This window comes from Nomascus leucogenys, chromosome 8 (assembly GCF_006542625.1).
Source record: "Nomascus leucogenys isolate Asia chromosome 8, Asia_NLE_v1, whole genome shotgun sequence".
Classification (NCBI taxonomy): domain Eukaryota; kingdom Metazoa; phylum Chordata; class Mammalia; order Primates; family Hylobatidae; genus Nomascus; species Nomascus leucogenys.
The window spans coordinates 16,579,019-16,604,994 of NC_044388.1; the positions used below are offsets into that span (position 1 = coordinate 16,579,019).

The 25,976-nt window shown below is 37.0% G+C and overlaps 1 protein-coding gene across 2 annotated transcripts in view; it reads left to right on the top strand.

Annotated features, from left to right (window-relative positions):
- RYK (receptor like tyrosine kinase) overlaps window positions 1–25,976 on the top strand; it is a 92,739-nt gene that overhangs the window by 56,538 nt on the left and 10,225 nt on the right. The window contains exons 8-13 of one of the 2 annotated variants that reach the window (XM_030816806.1): window positions 947–1,072; window positions 3,985–4,071; window positions 9,860–9,929; window positions 15,178–15,310; window positions 17,197–17,306; window positions 17,468–17,627. In XM_030816806.1, the coding sequence (XP_030672666.1) occupies window positions 947–1,072; window positions 3,985–4,071; window positions 9,860–9,929; window positions 15,178–15,310; window positions 17,197–17,306; window positions 17,468–17,627 (686 nt within the window). Of the gene's footprint in view, window positions 1–937; window positions 1,073–3,984; window positions 4,072–9,859; window positions 9,930–15,177; window positions 15,311–17,196; window positions 17,307–17,467; window positions 17,628–25,976 lie in introns of both variants that reach the window. The other variant, XM_030816805.1, reaches the window with a different exon arrangement.

The window sequence follows — 25,976 nt, forward strand, 5'->3', positions numbered from 1 at the left end:
GAACTCCAGGTAGAATTAAACATAAACATTCACATGTACTCACACACCTAGACAGTCTATCACAGTCAAACTGCTGCCAATCAGTGGTTTCAGGTGGTGTCAGTCTACATCCATTGTAAAGTGGCCCAAAACTTTTCATGTGGTTCTCCTGGCAACCATTGATGATCATTGCATAGGTCCACTAATTTTAGGAGGAGGTTTCTTCCCAATATCTGGAGATGCCATTCCAACTTCTACTTGCTAACACCAGATTTTCCTTTTATTCTAACATTTTTTTTCTTGAAGTGAAAACTAATTTGTGGCTGTAAATTCTGTTTTTACTGTCATTGAATTAAGAATGAATGGGAATTAAGGGAACTTATTAAATTTGAATCTCACAGTGGTTTTACTAGGATGTGGTAATACCAGAATAATTACATTGATTATGTATTTTGTTTGAAAAAAGCCTTTTCAAACAAAAATAACTTTTTGTTTGAAACTTTTTGTTTGTTCAAACAAAACTTTTCAAATGAAGAGATGTTTGAAAAAAATCTTTTCAAACATCTCTTCATTTGAAAAGTTGGTTTGTTAAAGAGACTATATTAGAAAATCTTTTGGGAGAAAAACTGTCCATAAGAGGGATTAAATGAAATTTCACAGGTCAAAGCTTGTTTCATTTGGCTAAAAGGCAATTGAAGTGGTGGTTATGGTAATACTATTTTTAGGATTTCTAGTTGCAGTTCAGAATTTTAACATTTTGGAGTAGTGTGGTGGGTGAGGAGACATTTCTTTAACATTTAGTGTGGCCTTCAAATAACTCTCCTAATTCACATATACGCCTGTTTCCTTTTATGACTCTTACACTCATTCCTGTGACTTGAGTCCTGAGGTTCTAACTGAGCTAGTTGACCCCAATACCATAATAAGGGTATTTATATTGCTTGGTTTGGCTTTGTTGGCTCCTTAGGTTATCCTACCTTGCGGATAGAGAAGAACGACTTGAGAAGTGTCACTCTTTTGGAGGCCAAAGCCAAGGTGAAGGATATAGCAATATCCAGAGAGAGGATAACTCTAAAAGATGTACTCCAAGAAGGTATTTATTATCTCAAAGTCAGTTTTTTAAGTATGACTTAATGTTACCACTATAGACACTTTTTTCAAAAATTTAAAAAATTTCATCTCATTTTGTGTCTAAGATAAGGATAGGAAGCATTGTATGGTTTTTCTTTTATAAAAATTATTTTCATTTTCTCCTATGCTTGAATGGGCCTTGTACAACTTTGGTGCAGTTCTTGATTTTCAAGTATATTAAAGCATGTATATTATTGTTGGCTGTATTTAAGGTGTATTCTCTGTTTAGTTTTTATTTAAAATGACCACTACCTGGCAGGTCTCTCTGAGATATTCTAAGTTACTTTCTCTCTGGACGGATAACTTGGGGGTTGTAGTGGAAGGAATGGACACGGGCTTTGGTTTTGGTCCTAAGTTCCAATCCCACATTTTATTCTCTGTGTGACTTTGGAGAAATCACATAATGTCTTCAGTCTCCAGTTCCCTCTTCTATAAATTTGGACTGCGTTGTCATCTCTTAGACTAGTTATAAAGTTGAGATGAAATTAGGTACAGTAAATGAACTAATACATAATAGTGTTTGCCAGGTATTAGTATGCTTCCCTTCCCCTCTCACTGGGCCTTGCTTTCCTTTTTGAATTGGAGGGTATTGATTAGGGAGATGCTGAAAGAAGAGGACAGAAATTAATAATAAAATACTGCACTGAGCTCTTCATGTTGTTAGAGAATTACTTTTTTACCTCCACCGTAATTCAGTTTGGAATGCTTTGGATACTTATGAGTCCTCCTTATGTATTCCTTTGCTGGTTGGGACACATTTAGGTCAATCACAACTAAGTCAGGTACTTAAACTGTCCCCAGAAGCAAATGGTAATTAAGGGAAGCAGATTTTCTGGTATGTCTTAAAATGCATCATTGCCACTTGTTATAGTTGACTGTTTTCTAAGCATAACTATTTTGCAGATCTTTTTGCAGTCGGAAAAGAGTAAGTAGACCAGGTAGCATTTCCTAAAGAATAAAAAAAAGAGAGATAAATTAATAATGTTATATTTGCAGTTTCTTTTGGTCTCTGAATGGGATATAATAGGCAATCTGTTGCAGTGGTATGATTTGAGAAGAAGGAATTCTGAACCAGGTAGAGTTTTTCTTTATTGGTCTTTTCAGGCCCATAGTAGTTTATTTTAAAATTCTTTTGATTTCAGAAAAGAAAATATGGTGGCCGATTAACATTTAAAAAGGTGGTCAGGTTCACTGGAACTCTGATAAATGCAAAGAAAACAATAGTTACATGCGATTTTTTTTTTTCACGTTAGATTGTGAAAAAGTAAAAAGATAATTTCTAGGTTGACGGGTATGGAGGAACACACGCGTTTTTACATTACTGGTAGGAACGTGAATTGCTGTAACATTGTGGTAAAGTAATATGTACATATATATTTTTGTGTATGTTCCTTGCTTCCATTGTTTTTAAGTATATGTAAATCTATGTTTGGGAGTAATATTTAAAAATGGGACTAGGTACTGGGAAGAGGAGACAGGAGGTTTTGCAGTGCTGCAGTGCAAGAGAGTTAAGAATCTCAGTCAAGCAAGGTGAACTTGGGTGGAGAGAGAAGGGAAAACCTTTGTGAGGAAGACAGGTCAGGGTGTGTAGCTCTGTGTATTGATGAGAGTGTTTGAAGATATTTACTCAGCTTCAAGCAAAATGTCTTAAATGAAGATTATCCAAAGTCTTTTCTGCCTTGAGCATACAAGTTACTCTGTCTCTAGGCCACAGTGAAACCTGATACATGGATACCAACAACTCCACCTCATAGAGTGAAAGGCATTAGAGCAAGCCTATTTGTATGCATGGTATCTGCAGCAAAGTGAAACTATTTGCAGGCTTATCTTTTAAATTGTAAAGGAAGGAAAGTAAACAATTTTCTAGTGAGCAGGAGTAAAATGAGATTCATTTTCAGTGATCACCTTGTTTGGGAGCTTTTTATGGGCAATTACAAAATTGGTAATAAAATCTAGATGGATTTTCTTAGTTCCTTCCCTAGCACCCCCAAAGGTCATAACTAACTTCTCCTATTACTATAAGAGTTTTTTTGTTTTGTTTTGTTTTGTTTTGGCAGAGTCTGTTGCCCAGGCTGGAGTGCAGTGGCACAATCTCGGCTCACTGCAAGCTCCACCTCCTGGTTTCACGCCGTTCTCCTGCCTCAGCCTCCTGAATAGCTGGGACTACAGGCACCCGCCACCATGCCTGGCTAATTTTTTTGTATTTTTAGTAGAGACGGGGTTTCACTGTGTTAGCCAGGATGGTCTCGATCTCCTGACTTCGTGATCTGCCCGCCTCGGCCTCCCAAAGTGCTGGGACTACAGGCGTGAGCCACCGCACCCAGCCTCTTCTCACTCTAAGAGTTTTTAGGAACACATTTTACCAGTGAACCGAGAGTCTAATTGGCTTGTCTGAGACCTTCTGAGGAGTGAGTGGTAGAAGGAATGGAACCCAGGACTGTCTGGATCCAAAACTTGTACTCCTTGGCTACTTTTTAAGGCTCTGCAGTAGAGAGGAAAGTTCATTTTTGTCTTTTTGTCATTTCTCTGAGGCTAAGCCTAGAAACTCATAAATGCCATTGTGGATACCTCATTACTGAGCTCCAGTGCTCCTGGCTATATCATTAGTTTATTTAGTATAATTCAGGAAAATTTTCATATACTTAGTTTAGATATGGTGTTTCTGAAAGCAAGTTAAGATGTGTAATAGTTACAAAAAACTTTCAACAGTCGTTAAAACCAAAGATTTGGGTCTTTTTACTCTAGGGCTACAGTAATGTTGTTGATCACATATGCCCTTGTTATTTTTGTTTTATGTTATATTATGCCAGAAAATTTTGTACTATAATTTTATGAAGGTTACATGATCTCATTAATTATTACTTTTCCTTTTAGGTACTTTTGGGCGTATTTTCCATGGGATTTTAATAGATGAAAAAGATCCAAATAAAGAAAAACAAGCATTTGTCAAAACAGTTAAAGGTAGGATCTTTTTTCCGTAGTATTTCCATGATGCTCTTCTGTCTCAGGTGGCTCATGCCAGCAAAATTCAGTTTCCCAGTGTGTGCCAGACTTTTTACATAGTCCATGTTAATTTAGCTGAAAATCAAAAATTGTCTTATATGAGCCTAATTGTTTTGGAAATTTGGGTTCTCATTAAGTATAGAAAAACAAGTCTGTTAAATTAAGACACGAGACATTTATTAGATATTACTCAGTTAATTGCAAGTCAAACTGCATCCACTTGATTTCATTGTTACTATATTTAATGTTGGTATGCTTTTGCAGATATAGCCATAGTTGGAATTGCTGGCCTAAGGGTGTGTACATTTAAAATTTTAATAGAGCCCAGGTGCAGTGGCTCACGCCTGTAATCTCAGCACTTTGGGAAGCTGAGGTGGGCAGATCACCTGAGGTCAGGAGTTCGAGACCAGCTTGGCTAGCATGATGAAACCCTCGTCTCTGCTAAAAATACAAAAATTAGCCGGGCGTGGTGGCTCACGCCTGTAATCCTAGCTACTCAGAAGGCTGAGGCGTGAGAATTACTCAAACCCAGGAGGCGGAGGATGCAGTGAGCCGAGATCATGTCACTGCACTCCAGCCTGGGAGACAGAGACTGTCTCAAAAAAAAAAAAAAAAAAAAAAAAAAGATATTGTTAGATTGTCCTCTAAAAGATAGCACTGGTTTATATTGTCATGAACGAAATAAATAAATGTTTTCACATATTCTTCTTTTGGGCCAGCGTTTGAAATGTGATGCCTAATTTTTAATTTATTGATGTATATAAGTTATTTAATTAAATGGATTCCCTATCAAGATGCTGCAGTGTTATTTATGCAGGCATATGGCTTATTTCCTATTACTGGTAGATTAGCAAGACTTTAAAAAATACTAGAATTTTAATTACTTACAACAGATACTTGTAAAAGCTTAAATAGTTCTGAATTAAGAGCTGGGTGCAGTGGCTCACAATTGTAATCCCAATGCTTTGAGAGGCTAAGGCAGGACGATTGCTTGAGCCCATAAGTTCAAGATCAGCTTGGGCAATATAGCAAGACCCCTGTCTCTACAAAAAATTAAAAAAAATTAGCTGGGTGTGGTAGCATATGCCTGTTGTCCCAGCTACTCAGGAGGATGAGGCAGGAGGATTGCTTGAGCCCAGGAATTCAAGGCTGCAGTGACCCCTGATCATGCCACTGTACTCCAGCCTAGGTGACAGAATTTTAATTTTTAAAAATGATACTAATAATTCTGAGGTAAGTCCTATTTGCTTATCTAGAGAGAAAGAAAAATGTGATAATTTATAGGGTGCTTAATGTCTATCAGGTCTGATGTAAATTGAGAAGACATGGTAATAATATCTAAAAACAAATTTAGCACTTTCCCTTTAGAAACTGAAGGAAAGATTAAATTCAGTTTTATGGGTAGAAAGTGAAAAAATTTTACACAGTTTATGAAGTTAATTTATAAGAACTGTTTCTAAATTTACTTGAAGGAATACTTGGAAAGTACGAAGGCTTTATGTTTATTGGTTGTAAAAAGTTGGGTTGTACCAATCTAACAAAAAATCTTTGAAATTGCTTTTAATTGAACAAAATTGTTTGTTTAAGGCTGCTACAAATACATCCATACATACACACCTCTTTAATATTTTCTAAACAAGTGGTTTAACTTACTGTATCATTCAATATTTATTTTATTCATTCACCCCTTCCCAGCACCAAAAACACTTTTAAAGGGTAATATTTATGTTAGGTCCATCCTTTCTTGTCCTTTTGGCTAAGACCAAGTGTAAGTTAGGTCCCAGTAGGTTTTCTAACTAGGAGAGTTTACATACTACTTTTTGTAAATGTAAAATTTGAACCATAAGGTTATTAAACAACAGCGTTTTGTTACTCTTTTCTCATTTTTTTTTTAAAGGAAACTCCTTAATTCAAGTATTTCTTCCAGGGTTTGTAAGTATTCTATAGACTGTGTGGAACTGGGCTATTATTGACTTGTTCTGAATTAAGGAAGGAGGTTTTTATACAAAATTGGGTTGATTTAGGGTTGGAAGGAGAGATAAAAGGAAATAATAGTGATAAGAAAACACAATGAGTATACTTGGACTGTTTCACAGGATAAGACTTCTCTTTCCGTATATGCTTGACTTGTAGTCACTGGTACTTGACTTGTAGTCACGGCAGACTATGTTGTATGTTGTTTCTGTGCTTTACCTCTGTAATTATAATGTTCTCTGTGAGCTGTGTGGAAATAAGAGAAAGCACAGTGAGTCCTTATGGGGGACAGAGGGGAAGTGCATTGACCAGGATACTTGCCTCAAATTTGTTAGAGAGAGAGCGCCACATGACTGTCTCTGAGATTGATTATTTTGGAATGCTGTTTTTATGGTTTTAGTTGTAGCCACATAGAGCTGACCAAGGTCTTTCACAAATCTGTATGCTTTGTTACATGTTGCACAATTAGAAGTGTAGCATAAAATACAAAAGTGTTTTAGAAGGCACTGACCTTTGGCTTTAGGCATAAGCAGAAAATTGGAGTTTGGCTTTTAAAAATATTCATAATTTTATACAGAGACTTCATAGATACTCCAGTATAAATTTCCAGAGATTGAAATTAGCAACCCAAATCTTACACAGTAAATATTGTGAAATTGAATTCCATAAAATAAATGAATCAGTTTGGATTTATTGGTATTAAGTTCTTATTTTCTTAGCTACTAAATTTTTATAGTTTTGTAAATAAGCGTTTGTTTTTAAAAATCATTTTGTGCATCCTTGTAACTTTTAGAATATATTTAATAGTACCGTTTTCAAATGTGTACATCTTGAAGATAGACCTTTCATTATGTAAAATTAAAAGACTAGGATGAGACTGCAAAAGGAATCCAAGAAAATGAGTTTTTCTTACTAAATGAATAAAGTTATTTTATCTTTGAGTTTTCTTAGATCATCATTCAAGTGTCCTTTGCTTTAATAGAACATGCTTATCAAAATTAAAAACTTGAAAAAAGTAAGTACAAAATGACACATTCTGAAATTACCATTTGTTGTACTTAGATCTCCTTACCAGTTGAGGGAATGGTAGAAGTCTTTTTAACTGGGCGGGGACCTCCAACTATTACTAGTTTTCAGTCTTGAAAAGATCCTACTAGCCTAATAGTCCTGGCCATAATTTCATTAGAAATTATTTAGGTTGTAGAAAGAGTAATAAAGGCACATTCTGCCATTTACTAAGAAATCCCACATTCTAAGTAGTTTGTAGACACTTAGAGTTTATTCCGGCACACATTGGTATGAAGCGCCTTTTCCAAAGAAGTTCCAAATGTTTCAGATCCTTTGCTTTTTGTCTACCCATTTTACATTCCTACAAAAGTCTTAACTAAGAGAAGTTGCTTGGAAAGGGGACACTTAGTAGCAAGTAATGGAAGTGAAGCAAGAGGAAGTGAAGCAGGAATGAGATTCCAATGGGTAGATGTGGAAGTAATTGAAATTTGACATTTCTCAGCTTTGACAGTTCCACATTTAAAGACCAAATGTGACAATCATAGTATCTGAATTCAGTAGGGTGGGTTTTATTGTTGGTTCAGCATTTTCCTAGGTGGGTCTAGAATATGAATCTTGGCTTTGCCAGTCTTTTACATTTCTCTCTTCCTCTTATTGCATTGGTCCGAAGCTTTATAAATTATTATTTAATTAATTTATTTATTTATAGACAGGGTCTCACTCTGTTGCCCAGGCTGGACTGCAGTGGCACAATCATAGCTCACTGCAGCCTCAACCTCCTGGGCTCAAGCAATCCTCCTACCTCAGCCACTCGAGTAGCTGGGACTACAGGTGTGCAACACCACACCCTGCTAATTTTTTTTTTTTTTTTTTTTTTTTTTGTAGAGATGGGGTTTCACCATGTTGCCAGCCTGAGCTTTACAAATTATTATTGCTATTTTTAATACTGATGTAAAAATTCGTTATGGGTTTCTTTGAAAGGGTTTTTAAGAATATACTATTAAGTTTGTTTTAACATTTAAAAACTATTTTTTAAAATTCAAACTCACTTCTTATTTATTATTATTATTTTGGGAGACAGGGTCTTGCTCTGTTGCCCAGGCTGGAGTGCAGTGGTACAATCATGGCTCACTGCATCCTTGACCTCCTTCGCTCCAGCAGACCTCCAGCCTCAACCCCTGCAGTGGCTGGGACTCCCAGTGTGCACCATCAGGTCCAACTAATTAAAAAAACTTTTTAAAATAGAGATGGGGTCTTGTTGTATTGCTCAGGCTGGTCTTGAGCTCCTGGCTTTAAGTGATCCCCCTGCTTCAGCCTCCCAAAGTGGTGGTATTACAGGTGTGAACTGCTGTACCTGGCTGCATTTTCAATTTTATAATATAAATATTCTTTTCAAGCAGTGGAGAAATTCCTCTATACTGTTAAGGTCGTGGTCCCTGTGAGATGAGGAATCCTTGTGGATTTGTGCAAATATTTGAAGGCTTAAAAATTCCTTTGGAGATGTAGACTTAAAGATATTGATAAATTGCATTATCATGTTTTTGTTTCAAAAACATTGACCTAAAAGTTTATTTGTTCTGTTTTGCTACTTTGGACCAAAAACCATGAGTTTAGAAACTAAAACTAAAGTGGCATAATTCTAATTTTGGTTATCATATGAAAGTTAACTATATTTTTACTACTGTATTATTAGTTCCTTTTGTTTTTTTTAACCACAGAGAAGTAGAAAGAAGAAAGCAACAGAATAGGCCATAATCTCCAATCATAACTTTCATAGTCATTTTATACCTGTAATGTTTGTTAGGTTAGGAAGTATAAACAGAACAGAAAGGTACAAAACCTAAATTCTCCTATCTTGAAAAGTAGCCATCATATGTAAAAAATTCCTTAATATGTAAGAAATATTAGGATATGTAAACACAAGTTGTACCTTGTTTTTGAAATTTAATATACTTAGAGATCTTCCTCTGTCAGTACATATCTCGTTTTTCAAAAGTAGCCACATAGTATCCCATTGTGTCAATTTAATTAGTTCTTTGTTAGTGGGTACTTTGGTGGTTGAGTTTTTTGCCATTGAACAGTGCACTTGTTACATTGTACATAGATGAGCTTTTGTGACTATATCTGTAACAGAGACTCTTAGCAGTGGGATTGATGATGCAAGGTATATCTGCATTTCAAAATTTTGTTACATGTTGCTTTCTCCATCTATTCAAGCTACTATTGATGAACCTGTTTTCTCACACTCTTGCCCAAACTCTCAATAGTAGGTAGTGGAATTTCTTTGTGTCTCAATTTGACAGGGGAAATGGCATCTACTGGTTTAATTTGCATTTCTTTACTTAGGACTGAGGCCATGAGTCGTTTGTAATCTTGTGTGTCATTTGTTTTTTATTTTCTCAGTAAACTGTGTGTTTATATCCTCTGCCTCTTTTTCTTATTGATTTATATGAGCTATTTAAATAGGAAAAAAGGAAGTTAGCAGTGTATATGCCTTATGTGTTGCATATCTTTTTCCAGTCTGTTATTGCATTTTCTGCTTTGTTTATGGAAACTTAATTGATTTTAATATAAAAATTTCTGGGAAAATTGACCTATTAATGAGACTGCAGTAGAATTTTAATCTAGATCTATTTAGATTTACCTGTAACTTATAATGAAAACCTACGTACCTGATAGTTCAAAGTATTTATTAATAGCAGAAAATGTTAATGCCATATATGTAGTATTATTATTAAAGACAATTTCTTTTCTTTATATATAGATCAAGCTTCTGAAATTCAGGTGACAATGATGCTCACTGAAAGTTGTAAGCTGCGAGGTCTTCATCACAGGTGAGAGGAGAAACCACCAGCATTTCAGTGTTGAGCATGGCAACACTTGATGCTGCATTTTTATGTGCAGAACATTGTGATGACTTCTGAATTGAAAGCTTTGTGGAATAGCTTAATTTTTTTTTCTGAATGTAAAAGTGAAATGCATTCTCATTGTACAAAACTTACAAACACAATAAAGTATAAAAGAAAACAAAGAATAGTATGTAAGCCCACATCTGGATAATCATAGCTAATCTAGCTAATCTTTCCAGAAATAATTTATACATATTTATGTGCACATTTCCCTTTAAAAAATAGGATGATGGTTTACATATGTTAAAAAATATTTGTTATGAGATTTTTGAACGTATAGGACCTCAAAGTCAAGTATAATAAACATGCATAAATCTTCCTTCTAGATGCAGTGATAGTTAACATTTTGCCATATTTTCTGTGTTGTGTATGTTTATGTATTTATCCATCTGTATCTAGAGACATATCTCCAGATACAGGTATCTATATATTTGTGTATATAAATATTTTATAATAAATTAGACATCTCAGTACTTTTAGTGCATGCCCAGCATGTATTTTCAATGAAAAGAAGATATTTTTCTTTATAATCGTAATACCACTGTTGTCTTTGACAAAGTTAACATGCTTCTTAATTTAACAAAACAATGTATGTGACTTTCGATGTTGGCAACTGTAAATCCATGTAGCCATTTAAAAAGGCTACATAGTAAGTAGTCCACTGAATGGATGTACCACATTTTATTTAACTAATTTCTGGTATACAATCATGCCATAGCATGATTTTTAAAAACTACTCATAGTTCTATATGAAGACTTTTTTTTTTTTTTTTTTTTTTTTTTTTGAGACAGAGTCTTGCTCTGTCACCCAGGCTAGAGTGCAGTGGCGTGATCTTGGCTCACTGCAAGCTCTGCCTCCCTGGTTCATGCCATTCTCCTGCCTCAGCCTCCTGAGTAGCTGGGAATACAGGCACCCCCCACAACGCCTACCTAATTTTTTCTATTTTTTGTAGAGACGGGGTTTCACCGTGTTAGCCACGATGGTCTCGATCTCCTGACCTCGTGATCCTCCCGCCTTGGCCTCCCAAAGTGCTGGGATTACAGGCGTGAGCCACTGTGCCCGGCCATGAAGACCTTTTTTAAAAGCTTGATATTGGTCCTGTTCACAGAACTGTAACAAAAACTTTTACGTTTTGAGTCAGAAGCAGCTTAAATATAACATCGTAATGTGTACAGTAGCAACATTAGAGCAAAATTTTTTTAAAGCACTATGTAGAGTCAACATAATTTGTATGTCTACTGAAAATTTGATCACATATGTTTAAAAACAGAACTGTGGTCATCTCTGTTGGAAGATGTTTATGGGCTTCTGAAAAAATATAGTTTCTGTATACTTTAGACAGTTCCTTGAGTTCTGCTGAAAAATAAGGTGACTACCCAGAGCTTTTAAATTTAAAAGTTTAGTTATATTTTGGTTCATATGCAGAAGAATTTGAGGACCTAAAAAGAAGGCAGCCACAGTAAGATAAATAAAATGGTAATGAAAAAGAAACTGAGTTTTTTGGCATTATGGTGGTAGAAAAGAAAACAAATGAGCCAGCAAGTAAGGAGAACAAATATGTTTACTGTGACTGAACATAAAACACCTCCTAGCTTCTGGGCAACCAAGGGTGAAGGAAACGCTAAAAGTTGATAATCTCAGTAGCAGAAGGGAAAGAAACAGTTGGAATATTGTCCTTTTTGGCAGTGTTGAAAGTGCTTAATGGTCTATTATACTGACTCTAGGGAGAAGGGCCAAAGGTGTTTAATCCTAGTATATAATGTTAACCTATTACTTAGATACCTAGGCAATGTTCTTACCCCAGTGAAAGGTTTGCATCACTTCAGCACAGAAGTGAGTAGCAGGGATAAATGTAGACAAAGCCAGGATTTTCCCAAGAAACGGTTTTATATTCACTGCAGCCTTAAAGATGCCTTGGCTGAAAAATGCTCAGAGCAAGCATTTGCAGTGTTGTGTCTCATACAGTTTTAGATTGTAAGGTTTTGCAGCATCCCACCAGGATGAATTAGCAGTCTCAGGTGGTCCTTAGGGAAAGGAATGACATGACATACTAAATTGGGGTTATTTGATACTGGGCATTCAGTCCTTGAGGAAAGTCTTGTAAAGGTAGGTTATAGCTTGGTTATGCTTAATTGTTCTTCCTTCTATGAGGTGATAGCAGGAATCCTAGTTACAATGAATAAAACACATTGTCAGTATGTAGAAAGTATATTATTCTTTACATTCACTGTAGCAGTTCATTTCATTTTTAAGGTGACCAGGGCCTATCACACATTTCGTTTTGATCCCTGATATGTATAGACTGTTCATAGCTATACTTATGTATTTGTTTGCTCATTCTTTTATTCTAATTCATTCAGTACCCATTTTGCACTTGGAACTGTGTTAGGCAGAAAGAATGAAAACGAAATGATCTTCAGAGATCGTATTATAGAATTTATCAAGCAATAGAATATAGAATTTATTCAGCAAGAAAAGACACGTGTTTTTAGATTTTACCTTTTTAGCTGGTTGTGGTATGTAACACAGCATGTTTGCTTCATGTTTTAACATACGGATTGTACACGTATTGAAGTGTTTTAAAGCATTTTAAAATCCTTTCTTTTCACACATTTTTCCACTGGAATTTATGAAAATAATTTTATTAAAAGTTAAAATAGCTGTATACATAAAAGATATTAACCTATTTTAATTTCATTAGAAGTGCTTCATATCAAAGTATTCTTGTGCTTGTAGTTTGGCCCCTTCATTGGCCCAAGGATGCCTGATGGTGAACACTTCTTATGACAAATGGCTCACAGCTCTCCCACCGCAAGCACCCTCAACAAGACTGAGAATTAGAGGCAGTTCTTGTGTCAAGCCCCACAGAACCTACCTTCCTCTACCGTCTTTCTTTTCTATAGCATCTCCTGCTTTCATTCACTCTTCTTAGAGATCCAGACCTTCCCCTTTATCCTCCTTTTCATTACAAAATGGGTGGTGGTAGAAAAGAACAAATGAGCCAGCAAGTAAGGAGAACAAATATGTTTACTGTGACTGAACATAAAACACCTCCTAGCTTCTGGGCAACCAAGGGTGAAGGAAACGCTAAAAGTTGATAATCTCAGTAGCAGAAGGGAAAGAAACAGTTGGAATATTGTCCTTTTTGGCAGTGTTGAAAGTGCTTAATGAAAGTGCTTAATGAAAAACAGCTATTTGTACTTTGAAACATTTTCATGAAGTTTGTTAGTTCTACCAGTGGATTTTTAATCCTGTGGTAGTGGAATAAAAGATTTGACTTCACCCAGCAAACCTAATGGATAAAATGTCTTTAACTCTGCTAAATGAATTTCAGTCACAAAGAAAGAAACAGAAGTAATCTTTGATGTGTTAAGTAGATTGGGCAACAGTGTTTAATGGTATGCCCAACTTAATCCTGAGTGTAAACCTGTAGTCATTTTAGTATTCATGGGAGTTGGTGGAAAGGAGGCTCTGTAATCTCCCATGTGGTCTCCCTTGCTTCTCTGGAGAGAAAGTCTAGTGGTCCAGGGGAATGCAAAGGGTATTGAATCAGATGAAGATTTGATATTTTTCTCCGTGTACTTGCTCTTTGTCCTTGGCAGGTTACCTAAACTTTCTCTCCCAGCGTGGATTTCCTTGCATATAAAGTGGAACTCCTAATCACTGCCACTCGAGCGGTTATAGAGAGGTTGCTTCTTACAGGTTTGCTGATCTCTAAGTCCTCATTTTCCCACCTCCTCAGGGTCAGTGCTTTCCATGTTAGTAACTCCTGCAAATATGAGGGGAGCGCACAGCTTTGCCACTTGTGCACTGGTGATTGTGCCACAGTTTTATAACTGGGGTTTAAAAAGTGATACATGCTTAATTAAGACAATTTTTAGGAAATACAGAAAACAAAGCTGAAATTATCTATAGTCTCACAACTTAAAGACAACTCTTAACTCTTTGCATATTTCCATGCAGACCTTTATTATTATTTTTCTGCATTTTTATAATTATCTTGCAAATGTGAATTTTGTATCTTACTTTCTTGTAAGATAAGCTTTTACTCATATTCTCATATTGTGACCAATTGTGACTTATTGTCCTGTTATTCTTTCATTACTTTTGAACATTCAAGCTGTTTGCTACTTTTTACTAATATCACACTAACTATCCTTGTTCATTGACTAGCTTTTTGATGTTTGATGTATTTCCTTATTAAACATCCTTAGAAGCAGAATTTGCTAAGTTAAGGAGTAGGAATGTTTTAAGGCTATTCGTTACTGTTATTTGTTATTAAATGTTTGTTCTATATAGCATAGAATACAAAGTGTTGGGTGTAAAAATTGAGTTTACCTTAGTTTTTGTCTTCTAGCAATTTTTAGCTTAGTGGGGAAGATGATATAATTATGTAAAAAGTTACATAACCTTGGGAAAAATTAGCAGTTATTTCCAGATGTCAGTGGAGGAGGTGTTATTAGACAATAGGATGAAATGTATGTACGTATGCCATAGAAATTAAAATAGGAACAGGATTATCCACTACATGGTTGGTTTTATTTTGCACATCACAGCAACCTTTTATGGTTGGTCGGGTCCCAATGTTATAAGAATGGAAACCAAAGCCAAGAGACACATGGTCACTCTGATAGTAATTGGTAAATCTAGGATTCAAAAATCTGATTCTAAATCCAGTGTGACCAGCTAAGGACTTTTTGGCTTTTGTGGCATTACAGCCTTTTAGAGACCTTTTTTGATGATCATATTCTTGACCACAGTCTGGTTTGGGCCTTTCTTTTTTCATGTGTGATAATGGAGTAAGTGGGATATTATTATCATAATACACTCATGGGCAAGTCAGTTTTTAGATGTCTCTGATTAATTGCCCTTTAGAGCAAAGATATAGTGTGGTTAGAGTGTGCCTTCAGACAATCCACCTCACAGGAAGCAACTTTGAGTTTATGACTTTTCCCTACCAAGAATGTGCATATATGGGGATATATGCACATATATGGGGAACGCTTAAGGCTGGTTTAAAATACAGAACACTTATAATTTTACATTTTTAATGGTAATCATGTTTTTAAGTATTTTGGGGATTTTGTTTTGTTTTAGATTATTTTTATTAGAAGTAAGCCCCTAACATTTTGGATTCCTTTGTCTTTCTCCCAATTTTTTATTATTTTATAGAAATCTTCTTCCTATTACCCATGTGTGTATAGAAGAAGGAGAAAAGCCCATGGTGATATTGCCTTACATGAATTGGGGGAATCTTAAATTGTTTTTACGGCAGTGCAAGTTAGTAGAGGCCAATAATCCACAGGTGAGAAAAATTTGCCCAAATACCAATTATTTACCACTAGTTTCTGATAATGTCTTTGAAAGTAGATATTAACATTCTTAAATATAAACTGTTTAGAGGCCTGCAAAAAAGAACCTCAAAATGAACCACAAGATATTTATAACCTGTTGGTTTAAAGGAAAATGTTGGCTTATGTTCCTGCCTTGAGGCTTACACTGTGCTGATGCTGAAGTTTTCTTTACATTTTCATTGTGTACTTACTCATAATCAGCTCAAACCCTTTGTAATACCATCTTAGGTGTTTTCCTGATAACTGAGGGTACTTGTCCTAGATCTTCCTCTTAGGAATGGAAACAGACTTTCTAGAGCCATTTGGTTCATACTATACCAAAGGCTGGTGATGACTGGAGGTCTAGATTGTGGGAGATAATTGTATGTATTGTTAATATGCTTGGCTGTAAGATGGCAGTCATCTAAGAGTGTTTCTCTTCCTTGCTTGTGTTTATGACTGTAAAGCAAAGGTCAGATACCAAGCATATTATAATGGTAGTGGTAGTAAAGCCTAGTGGGTTTTTTTTGCTGTCAGCTGTATCTTGTTGTCCCATTAAGTTGCTTTAGGATTTATAATAGTATACTTATTATAGTTGCCAGGAGAAAGTGGGTTCAAAGGCTGCATTGAGTATTTGGCTTAATATGTATGATATGCTTTGTAAATTGACAAGACTAAAGCTGGGATTCTCAACAAGTGGTTAGAGGCTGTGGCTCATCTGCATTACCTGGGGAAGGATTTTATTCCTCAGCCCCAAGTATTGTCATACACCTAGAGGAGCACATCAACGGAAGAAGCTAGGAGCTCATACTTTGGGTTTGTGTGTGTGTTTTTTTTTTTTTTTGAAATGGAGTCTCGCTCTGTCGCCCAGGCTAGAGTGCAGTGGCATGATCTCAGCTCACTGCCAGCTCTGCCTCCCAGGTTCACGCCATTCTCCTGCCTCAGCCTCCCGAGTAGCTGAGACTACAGGCACCTGCCACCACACCTGGCTAATTTTTTGTATTTTTAGTAGATGGGGTTTCACCGTGTTAGCCAGGATGGTCTCGATCTCCTGACCTTGTGATCCGCCTGCCTTGGCCTCCCAAAGTGCTGGGATTACAGGTGTGAGCCACTGCGCCCAGCCGCAGGGTATTTTTGTTTTTTGTTTCGTTAGACAGGATCTCAGTCACCAAGGGTAGAGGGCAGTGGTGTGGTCACAGCTCACTGCAGCCTCAACCTCCCATGCTTAAGCAATCCTCCCACCTCAGCCTCCTGAGTAGTTGGGACCACAGGAACATGCCACCATACCTGGCTAATTTAAAAAAAAATCATTTTGTGTAGAGACAGGACTTCAGTATGTTGTCCAGGTTGGTCTCGAACTCCTGGGCTCAAGTGATCCTCCCACCTCAGCCTCCCGAAGTGCTGGGATTATAGGCATGAGCCACTGCACCAGGCTTAGACTTGTGTTAATTTGAAAATAATCCCAAGGAGAGAATCTCCTAATACAAACTACTGTTTTGGGGAAAAAAAGATTACTGAATTATAAACATTTGAAGTATTACCTTGAGAACTAACTCAGCATTCACTGAACAGATGTATTGAGCAGCTGCTCTGTGTGCTGGATATTGGGGAGATACATCTAACAGATGAAAGGAGACAGAGAGTAAATGGTAGATTACAGAATAATAAGGACTATAGTTGATATAAGTATAGGGATATATGGGAACATAGTCTTGGTCAAGAAATAGCTTTTAAAAATTCTGTGTGTAGGTTTAAAGCAGTATTTTTGGATGGAGTAGGATTGTGGAATAAAATAAGAAACAAAGTGCCATCATATTTGTGTGCTATTTGCAAACCATGTTATTTTTTGTTACCATAGGCAATTTCTCAACAAGACCTGGTACACATGGCTATTCAGATTGCCTGTGGAATGAGCTACCTGGCCAGAAGGGAAGTCATCCACAAAGACCTGGCTGCCAGGAACTGTGTGTAGGTGCCATGAGCTTGATGCTGTCACTTGATGTAGAGTGCTTCCTGGATTTGGGGTTCTCTGCGAGTCACAGTGGGACTTGGGTTGTATTTAAGGGTGATGGTGATCCCTACTTTTTGATATTCTGATTGCATTTGATGTTCATGTCTTTACTTTTCAGCATTGATGACACACTTCAAGTTAAGATCACAGACAATGCCCTCTCCAGAGACTTGTTCCCCATGGACTATCACTGTCTGGGGGACAATGAAAACAGGCCAGTTCGTTGGATGGCTCTTGAAAGTCTGGTTAATAACGAGTTCTCTAGCGCTAGTGATGTGGTAAGTGCCGGGACCCCCAGATAGCAAAAGAATAGAGAAACAGCTTTCTGTTTTTAAATGTTTTACTATGTTTGTCTTTTGGGTTTTTAAAAAATCTGCTAGCTGTTCCTGGAAATTTTTATCCAGAAAGCAAGTGTAATTAGCTGCCAGTCAACCAGTTTATGGAGAGGAGCTGTAACCCAGACCATAGGCCAGCACTGTGTGTAATCTCATTTCATCCTCACAGTACTGCTCTGACAGAAGCACTTTTTTTTTTTTTTTTTTCTTAAGACGGAGTTCCACTCTTGTAGCCCAGGCTGGAGTGCAGTGGTGCAATCCCGGCTCACTGCAACCTCTGCCTCCCGGGTTCAAGCGATTCTCCAGCCTCAGCCTCCCAAGTAGCTGGGATTACAGGCGTGTGCCACCATGGGCACATGCCCAGCTAATTTTGTATTTTTAGTAGAGATGGGGTTTCACCATGTTGGCCAGGCTGGTCTTGAACTCCTGACCTCAGTTGATCCACCTGCCTCTGCCTCCCAAAGTGCTGGGATTACAGGTGTGAGCCACCACGCCTGTTGACAGAAGCACTATTAACACTAGGAGGTAGGCTGTGGTATCCGAGTTTTAAAGGTGAGGATTTTGAGACTCAGAGAAGTTACAGTAATTTCATTATTATTTCTTTCTTATATGAGACAGACCGAATCATTGCCAGATCATAAAGATGTTTTCAGATGACCTCTTCTAAGTGTTATGGCCCATAAAATTTGTAGTTCCCCCCGTCATCCTCTTCCTTTTGTCAAGTTTCTGGGTGGTTTTGCCACTTAGCCAGATCATAGTTGGGCCCTTTGTGATGTATAGTTTCAGAAGCCACGTTCACTTGTGGATATTTTACAGCCATTTAAAATTTCTGTCACTTGATTTCTTAGTCTTATTTGGAAGACTAAGCGTAATTTATTTTCCTGTCTCTTGCCTTTTAGACTTTATTATTGTTGCAGGATATTTAGGGATTAGGTAAAACTTCTGCTTATAGGGTCCCACATATGTTCACTCAGTGATAATCTGTTTGTGTTATATGTAAAATCCTATAGAATAATTTGCTTCTAAGCTTCAACTGTAAGAATTGCGCTTACTGTATCATTGTATTTTGTGTGTCAATATTTTATAATTTAGGGCTACTCTTTTGTTTCAAAGTGTGTATGTTTTAAGGATTAATCTTTTAATCATGTATTACTGTACGCTAAGTAATTATATTAATTGGTATATACTCATTTCCTCGGTATATGAGTTTTCTGTGGCTGCTGTAACAAATTACTACAACCTTGGTGGCTTAAAACAATAGAAATATAGTCTCGTGGTTCACTTCTGAGGCCAAATGTCTGAAATCAAGGTGTAGTCAGGGCTGGGCTCCCTCCAGAGGCTTTAGTGGAGAAGCAGTCCTTGCCTCTTTCAGCTCTGGTGGCTGTTGGCATTCTTTGGCTTGTGGTTCCATCTCTCCGTTCCAAGTTCATAGCACCTTCTCCACATATGTCTTTGAAACTCTCTCTGCCTCCCTCTTAAAAGGGTACATATAATTTAGAACCCACCTACATAATCCAGAATAAACTTTTCCTCTCAAGGTCCTTAATCACATGTTCTGTTATATAAGGTAATTACAAGTTTCGGGGAGTAGGACATGGGCATATCTTTGGGGCTACCATTCAGTTCACTGCAGTCAATAATTGAAATGATCTAAGATTTCTTTACTGAAAAACTGATACTCTAAAATCCTTAACATGAGAATAATTTGAGAAAGGGGAAAAATCCTTTCATTAACTCTAACTACTAAATAAATTTTTTTTCCTTTTTAGAAACTATGTGCTATTTGATATTAATATGGTTTGGCTATGTCCCCACCCAAAATCTCATCTTGAATTGTAATTCCCATAATCCCCACATGTCAAGGGTGGGACCAAGGGTGGAGATAATTGGATCATGGGGGGCAGGTTCCCCCGTGCTGTTCTAGTGAGTCTCACGAGATCTGATGGATTTATCAGCGTCTGGCATTTCCCCTGCTCGCACTCACTCCATCCTGCCACCCTGTGAGGAAGGTGCCTGCTTCTCCTTTTCCTTCCATCATAGTTGTAAGTTTCCTGAGGCCTCTCCATCAATGCAGAAATAAGTCAATTCAACCTCTCTCCTCAGTCTTGGGTATTTATTCATAGCAGTGTGAGAAGGGATTAATATGGATATATTGCTCCTTTTACATACCAAGTATTTTGATAAAATGTGTTCACTTAATGTGAATGAGCAATTTACTTATATAATTTTTAAACTTTTTTTTTTTTTTTTTTTTGAGACAGAGTCTCGCTCTGTCACCAGACTGGAGTGCAGTGGCTCAATTGCAGCTCAGTGCACCCTCCACCTCCTGGGTTCAAGTGATTCTCCTGCCTCAGCCTCCTGAGTAGCTGGGACTATAGGCACACACCACCATGCCTAGCTAATTTTGTTAAAATCAAGGTCTTTCATTGTACGTATCTTCAAAATACTTTGTTTTAACTCAAGATAAACTATTCTCAAAGAAACAATTTATCTGACACTTGTGAGGTGAACAAAGTAAATATGAATGATTATGAGAAGGGATGTGATCTGCTTCACAGAGCAGTCTCAGAAGCTAACACTGAATGACAACCTGTTTCATGTTGCCCACAGCCTCTCCTAGCCAGAGAGGCATGGGGCATGGTGGGTGATGGGTGGCAGGATGAGGGAAATAAAGCCAGACTCTTGGATACTGAATCCCAGGGTTCAGCTTATAGAGCAGTGGGCTACTAGTCCTGGTCTGTTTTTCCAGAGCTTTGATGATAAAGAAAAAATCTCTCTCTAGCATTAATGTCTAGAAGTTAAACATGCCAAGTAAAGCAGTACAAATATGCAAAGCAGGTTATATTCTTTTAATGGCTACCTAATGAGAACCTGGACTTTTTTTTTTAGGGAGAGAAGGTTACATTTTTGGTTTTGATTTTTATTTAATTCAAATGACATACGAAGGGAAAGCAGAGTTTGATTTTAGACCAATGCACAGCTCCTGTACTGAATGACAGTAAGGACTAGTTCTACTCTTTGATAAGGTTTTTGGTTTTAGAGTTGCCAAATCTTTATTCAGACATTCTGAATTTTAGCTAGAACTGTTTACCAGCTCTACATTAAGCAAAGCTATTTTCATGGAATGGGAAAGGGGGCAGGAGGAATTGGTTTGGCTTTGGTTGTAGAACGTAATTTTAAAACATAATACCAGTTGAATTAGAGCAGTGTGATTCTCAAATTTACTCCTTTAGTAAAAGCTCACATCTAAACATTTTTAAATGTAGAAAAGTGAAATAAACTTTTCTTAGTGTTTACTTTGAAAATTTTATTCCATAGTTGATTTAAAAGATGGATTCACTCGTCTCTTTGGGATGTTAATTTTTTTTATTTCCAGTGGTTGATTTAAAATTTTTATTTTATTTATTGAAATATAGTATAGTTGCCTTTGCTGAAATGAGATGGCAGTTGTGGTGAAGCAAAACTAGTTCGATGGGCAGAAAATGGAAGATAATTCTTAGATGATAATCTATAAGTATTTCGTGTAATTTGAAGAGGTTTCTCTTAGAAAAAGGAGCATTGGTAGCTTGTATTTCAAAGGGGTATGCAAGATGGCAAATAGTGCTATTTTCTTGCACACTGGAGGCCCCCAAAATATGTATTACTTTTTTTTTTTCCTTAGACACAGGGCCTCACTCTATTGCCCAGGTGGGAGTGCAGTGGTACAATCATAGCTCAGTGTAGCCTTGTACTCCTGGGCTCAAGTGGTCCTCCTGCCTCAGCCTCCTGAGTAGCTAGGACTACCAGTGTGTGCCACCACACGTGGCTAATTCTTTTATTTTTTGTAGAGATGGAGGCTTGCTATGTTGCCCAGGCTGATCTTGTACCCCTAAGCTCAAGCGATCCTCCTGCCTTGACCTCTCAAAGCACTGGGATTACAGGTGGGAGCCACTGCACCCAGCCTGTATTACTTAATTTAATGTATTTATTTCTGTGTAGGTATACCATTGTATAGTTAAGCGATGATAGGAATTATTTTTTTATAATATTTATGATCAAATATTTTGTAGGACCTACAGAGTGAAAATTAAGTTAGATAATATACTTTCAACAAATGAGGCTATAGCTAATAATAAATCTCCAAGCAAGATGCTCCAAGAGCGTTGAGTCTCTTCAGCTGGGTATCAGCTGGCAAAGTTCATGTTGAGGATACATGGTTTGGTTAGGCAGAACATTTCAAATTATATCAGAAATAGTTATTTTTATGGTTATGACATTTTGCAGGAGTTCATACATTTTATGTAAGAATCCGCCATCATCAGAATGCAGTTATACCAAATACTTAGTTGCTTGTTCATGTGGCAGCTTTATTTTAAAATATCACCATTAACTTAATGGTGAGCAGCTTCACAAGAGAATTACTTTAGTTATTTATTTAGTTTGTTATTACAGATAAAGTTTTTTATTCATTCTCCTCCTCTGCCTCTTCCTCCTCGTCATCTTTGCCTTTCTCTTCCACCTTTGTCCAGACAACTTCAGTGGGAACTTTTGCGCCATCAAATTTTCCTTTAGACTTGCAGTTAGCAACATCCTTCTCATACTTCTCTTTCAGCTTTGTTGCCTTTGTGATGCAAAGCTGCTTTTCGGTGTCACTTAAATTACTCCACCTCTCACCTAGCTTTTTTGCCACATCTCCGATGGAGATGCCAGGATCTGAATTCTTGGGGCAGAATTCTGAACAGAACAGGAAGAATCTGGACAGTGACCTTTTGGGGACATTGAGGTCCTTTTTGGTTTTTATTTTTTTGTTTTGCCTCCCTTAGATGGTCCATAATCCTTCATTTCTGAATCATAGCATATTTTATCTACTTTTGCCATTTCATCAGATTTAGACTTCTCTTTCCCAGACATTGTCTTCCATTTCTCAGTGTACTTTTGGACAATTTTGCAAAATTGACAGGGATCTCTGGGTTTTTCTTCTTAGGTTCTCTGTATGCCTGCACAAAGAAGGCATAAGCAAACATCTTGCCTTTTGGTTTTCTGGAGTAGCTTTTAGCCACCCTGACTGAATTGTTCATGAGTCTGGGCAGCACAGGGCATGACACGTAGCTTAGTGATTCCCTAGCCTCAGCTAGCTGTCTCCACAAGAGGCACCTCAACAGGAGAATTACTTTAACATCATAATTACTTTCAGTGTGTTTTGGCATAAACTTACTTGAAATAGCTGTGTGACCCAAATTTTCTGAGCTATACTTAGCATGTGATGTTAACAATATCCTTTGATTTGCATTTAACGTGGTTAACTCCTAGAAAATGCTCACATTTTTCTTTTGTAGATTATTATAAATTTGTTTCCATATGTATGTATGTGTGTATATACAATCCCACACACACATATGTATGTATGTATCGCCTTTGCTTTAGATAATTGGAATTGAAAGGACTAGGAACACCCTTCTGTTTTCCATGACTATGATGTGACTGTTCGTGTAAAAGTCCTGCCTTTTAGTTTTTTGGAATTGAATTTTTTTTAATTCTTAAAATATTTTAAAGCACACATGTTGAAGATAGCTTTTTAACATTTGGGTTGGAAATGCATACACACAGTCATTATGTTCTGTTACCATTTTTTCTTTATGGGTGAAGTTGGGGGCTTAAAAGTTACATTTAATATTCTGTTTTTGGACACTTCCACCAGAGTCTATACACATGTGAAATACATATTTTTAGATGTAAATGTAGCACCCAACAAATGATACTGCTGCCTTGGAGGGAACATTTTCTTGGTCCTTTAAGACATCCTTAACATTTTTGCATTTCTTCATAATTAAAAATTCTACCTTATTTATTTAGAAATACATTGATGTTTTCCATCATGAAAATAATACATTGCATCTCTAGGTTGTGTTTTCAGAATTTTTACTGAAAGGATTCAGTATTTCAGTATGTCCAGATTCTTATGTTAACATCAACTTTTAACTGTTGAGCTTAAGAACTATGCACCTCAAGATTTGACTAGTTATAAATGTCTAATATTATTCCAAGATATGACATAATTGTAGGCATTCTTAAGAATTTCTGGATATTGTTTTTATTGTGTTTTCATCAGATGTGGATACCACCATAAATTTTTTTATGTGACTTTCTTTTCCTTTATTTGAAAATAGAGTTCTTGATTTACATCTTCTTTGAATTACTTAGCTAATTATAGTAGGTAATGTAATTCTGCTCTTAAGAACTACCTTCTGTTAGGAGATTACTAAATGTAATCAGGAGTACACAGTTAGGAATTTCTTTCTTACTGGTTTTCTTGTCTTTATAGTATTACATTGTGTTTAAGAAGCATTTTCTTAAGAAAAATAAGTCAAGGAAATAACTTCCATGCCAAATATTATCAGCGTGGTTTATGGCAATGAAGAGATCCTTTTAAAGGTATTTGAATAGTTTTTAGGGGGTAGGACACATCAAAATGTGTTGCTTGAGCCTTTACATTATTTATTTTGTGACTATCAATGATTACCTAGAAAATAAAAGGAAATCTGAAGTTATCCAGAGATGGCATCTGCAGCACATTGCTACGTATGACTCTTTTAACTCCCTGTTTGCCCAGTGCTGTGGAGGGAGCCCAGTGCTTCTTGTATCCTGAGCAGACCTGAGCGGGAGAGTCTGACATTTATTATATACCCATGAAGAGTAGTCTGCTGAACTACTGTGGTACCAAAGAGAAAGCTAGAGTTACGGAGGATGCTTATTATTATTATTATTATTATTTTTTATTATACTTTAAGTTCTAAGGTACATGTGCACAACGTGCAGATTTGTTACATATGTATACATGTGCCATGTTGGTGTGCTGCACCCATTAACTCGTCATTCACATTAGGTATATCTCCTAATGCTATCCCTCCCTCCTCCCCCTACCCTACAACAGGCCCCAGTGTGCGATGTTCCCCTTCCTGTGTCCAAGTGTTCTCATTGTTCAATTCCCACCTACAAGTGAGAACATGCGGTGTTTGGTTTTTTGTCCTTGCGATAGTTTGCTGAGAATGATGGTTTTCAGCTTCGTCCATGTCCCTACAAAGGACATGAACTCATCCTTTTTTATGGCTGCATAGTATTCCATGGCGTATATGTGCCACATTTTCTTAATCCAGTCTATCATTGATGGACATTTGGGTTGGTTCCAAGTCTTTGCTATCGTGAATAGTGCCACAATAAACATGTGTGCATGTGTCTTTATAGCAGCATGATTTATAATCCTTTGGGTATATACCCAGTAATGGGATGACTGGGTCAAATGGTATTTCCAGTTCTAGATCCTTGAGGAATCGCCACACTGTCTTCTACAATGGTTGAACTAGTTTACAGTCCCACCAACCGTGTAAAAGTGTTCCTATTTCTCCACATCCTCTCCAGCACCTGTTGTTTCCTGACTTTTTAATGATCGCCATTCTAACTGGAGTGAGATGGTATCTCATTGTGGTTTTGATTTGCATTTCTCTGATGGCCAGTGATGATGAGCATTTTTTCATGTGTCCATTGGCTGCATAAATCTCTTCTTTTAAGAAGTGTCTGTTCATATCCTTCACCCACTTTTTGGTGGGGTTGTTTTTTTCTTGTAAATTTGATTGAGTTGTTTATAGATTCTGGATATTAACCCTTTGTCAGATGAGTAGATTGCAAAATTTTTCTCCCATTCTGTAGGTTGCCTGTTCACTCTGATGGTAGCTTCTTTTGCTGTGCAGAAGCTCTTTAGTTTAATTAGATCCCATTGGTCAATTTTGGCTTTTGTTGCCATTGCGTTTGGTGTTTTAGACATGAAGTCCTTGCCCATGCCTATGTCCTGAATGGTATTGCCTAGGTTTTCTTCAAGGGTTTTTATGGTTTTAGGTCTGACATTTAAGTCTTTAATCCATCTTGAATTAATGTTTGTATAAGGTGTAAGGAAGGGATCCAGTTTCAGCTTTCTACATAGGGCTAGCCAGTTTTCCCAGCACCATTTATTAAATAGGGAATCCTTTCCCCATTTCTTGTTTTTGTCAGGTTTGTCAAAGATCAGATGGTCGTAGATGTGTGGTATTATTTCTGAGGGCTCTGTTCTGTTCCATTGGTCTATATCTCTGTTTTGGTACCAGTACCATGCTGTTTTGGTTACTGTAGCCTTGTAGTATAGTTTGAAGTCAGGCAGCGTGATGCCTCCAGCTTTGTTCTTTTTGCTTAGGATTGTCTTGGCAATGCGGGCTCTTTTTTGGTTCCATGTGAACTTTAAGTAGTTTTTGAATCTGTAAATTACCTTGGGCAGTATGGCCATTT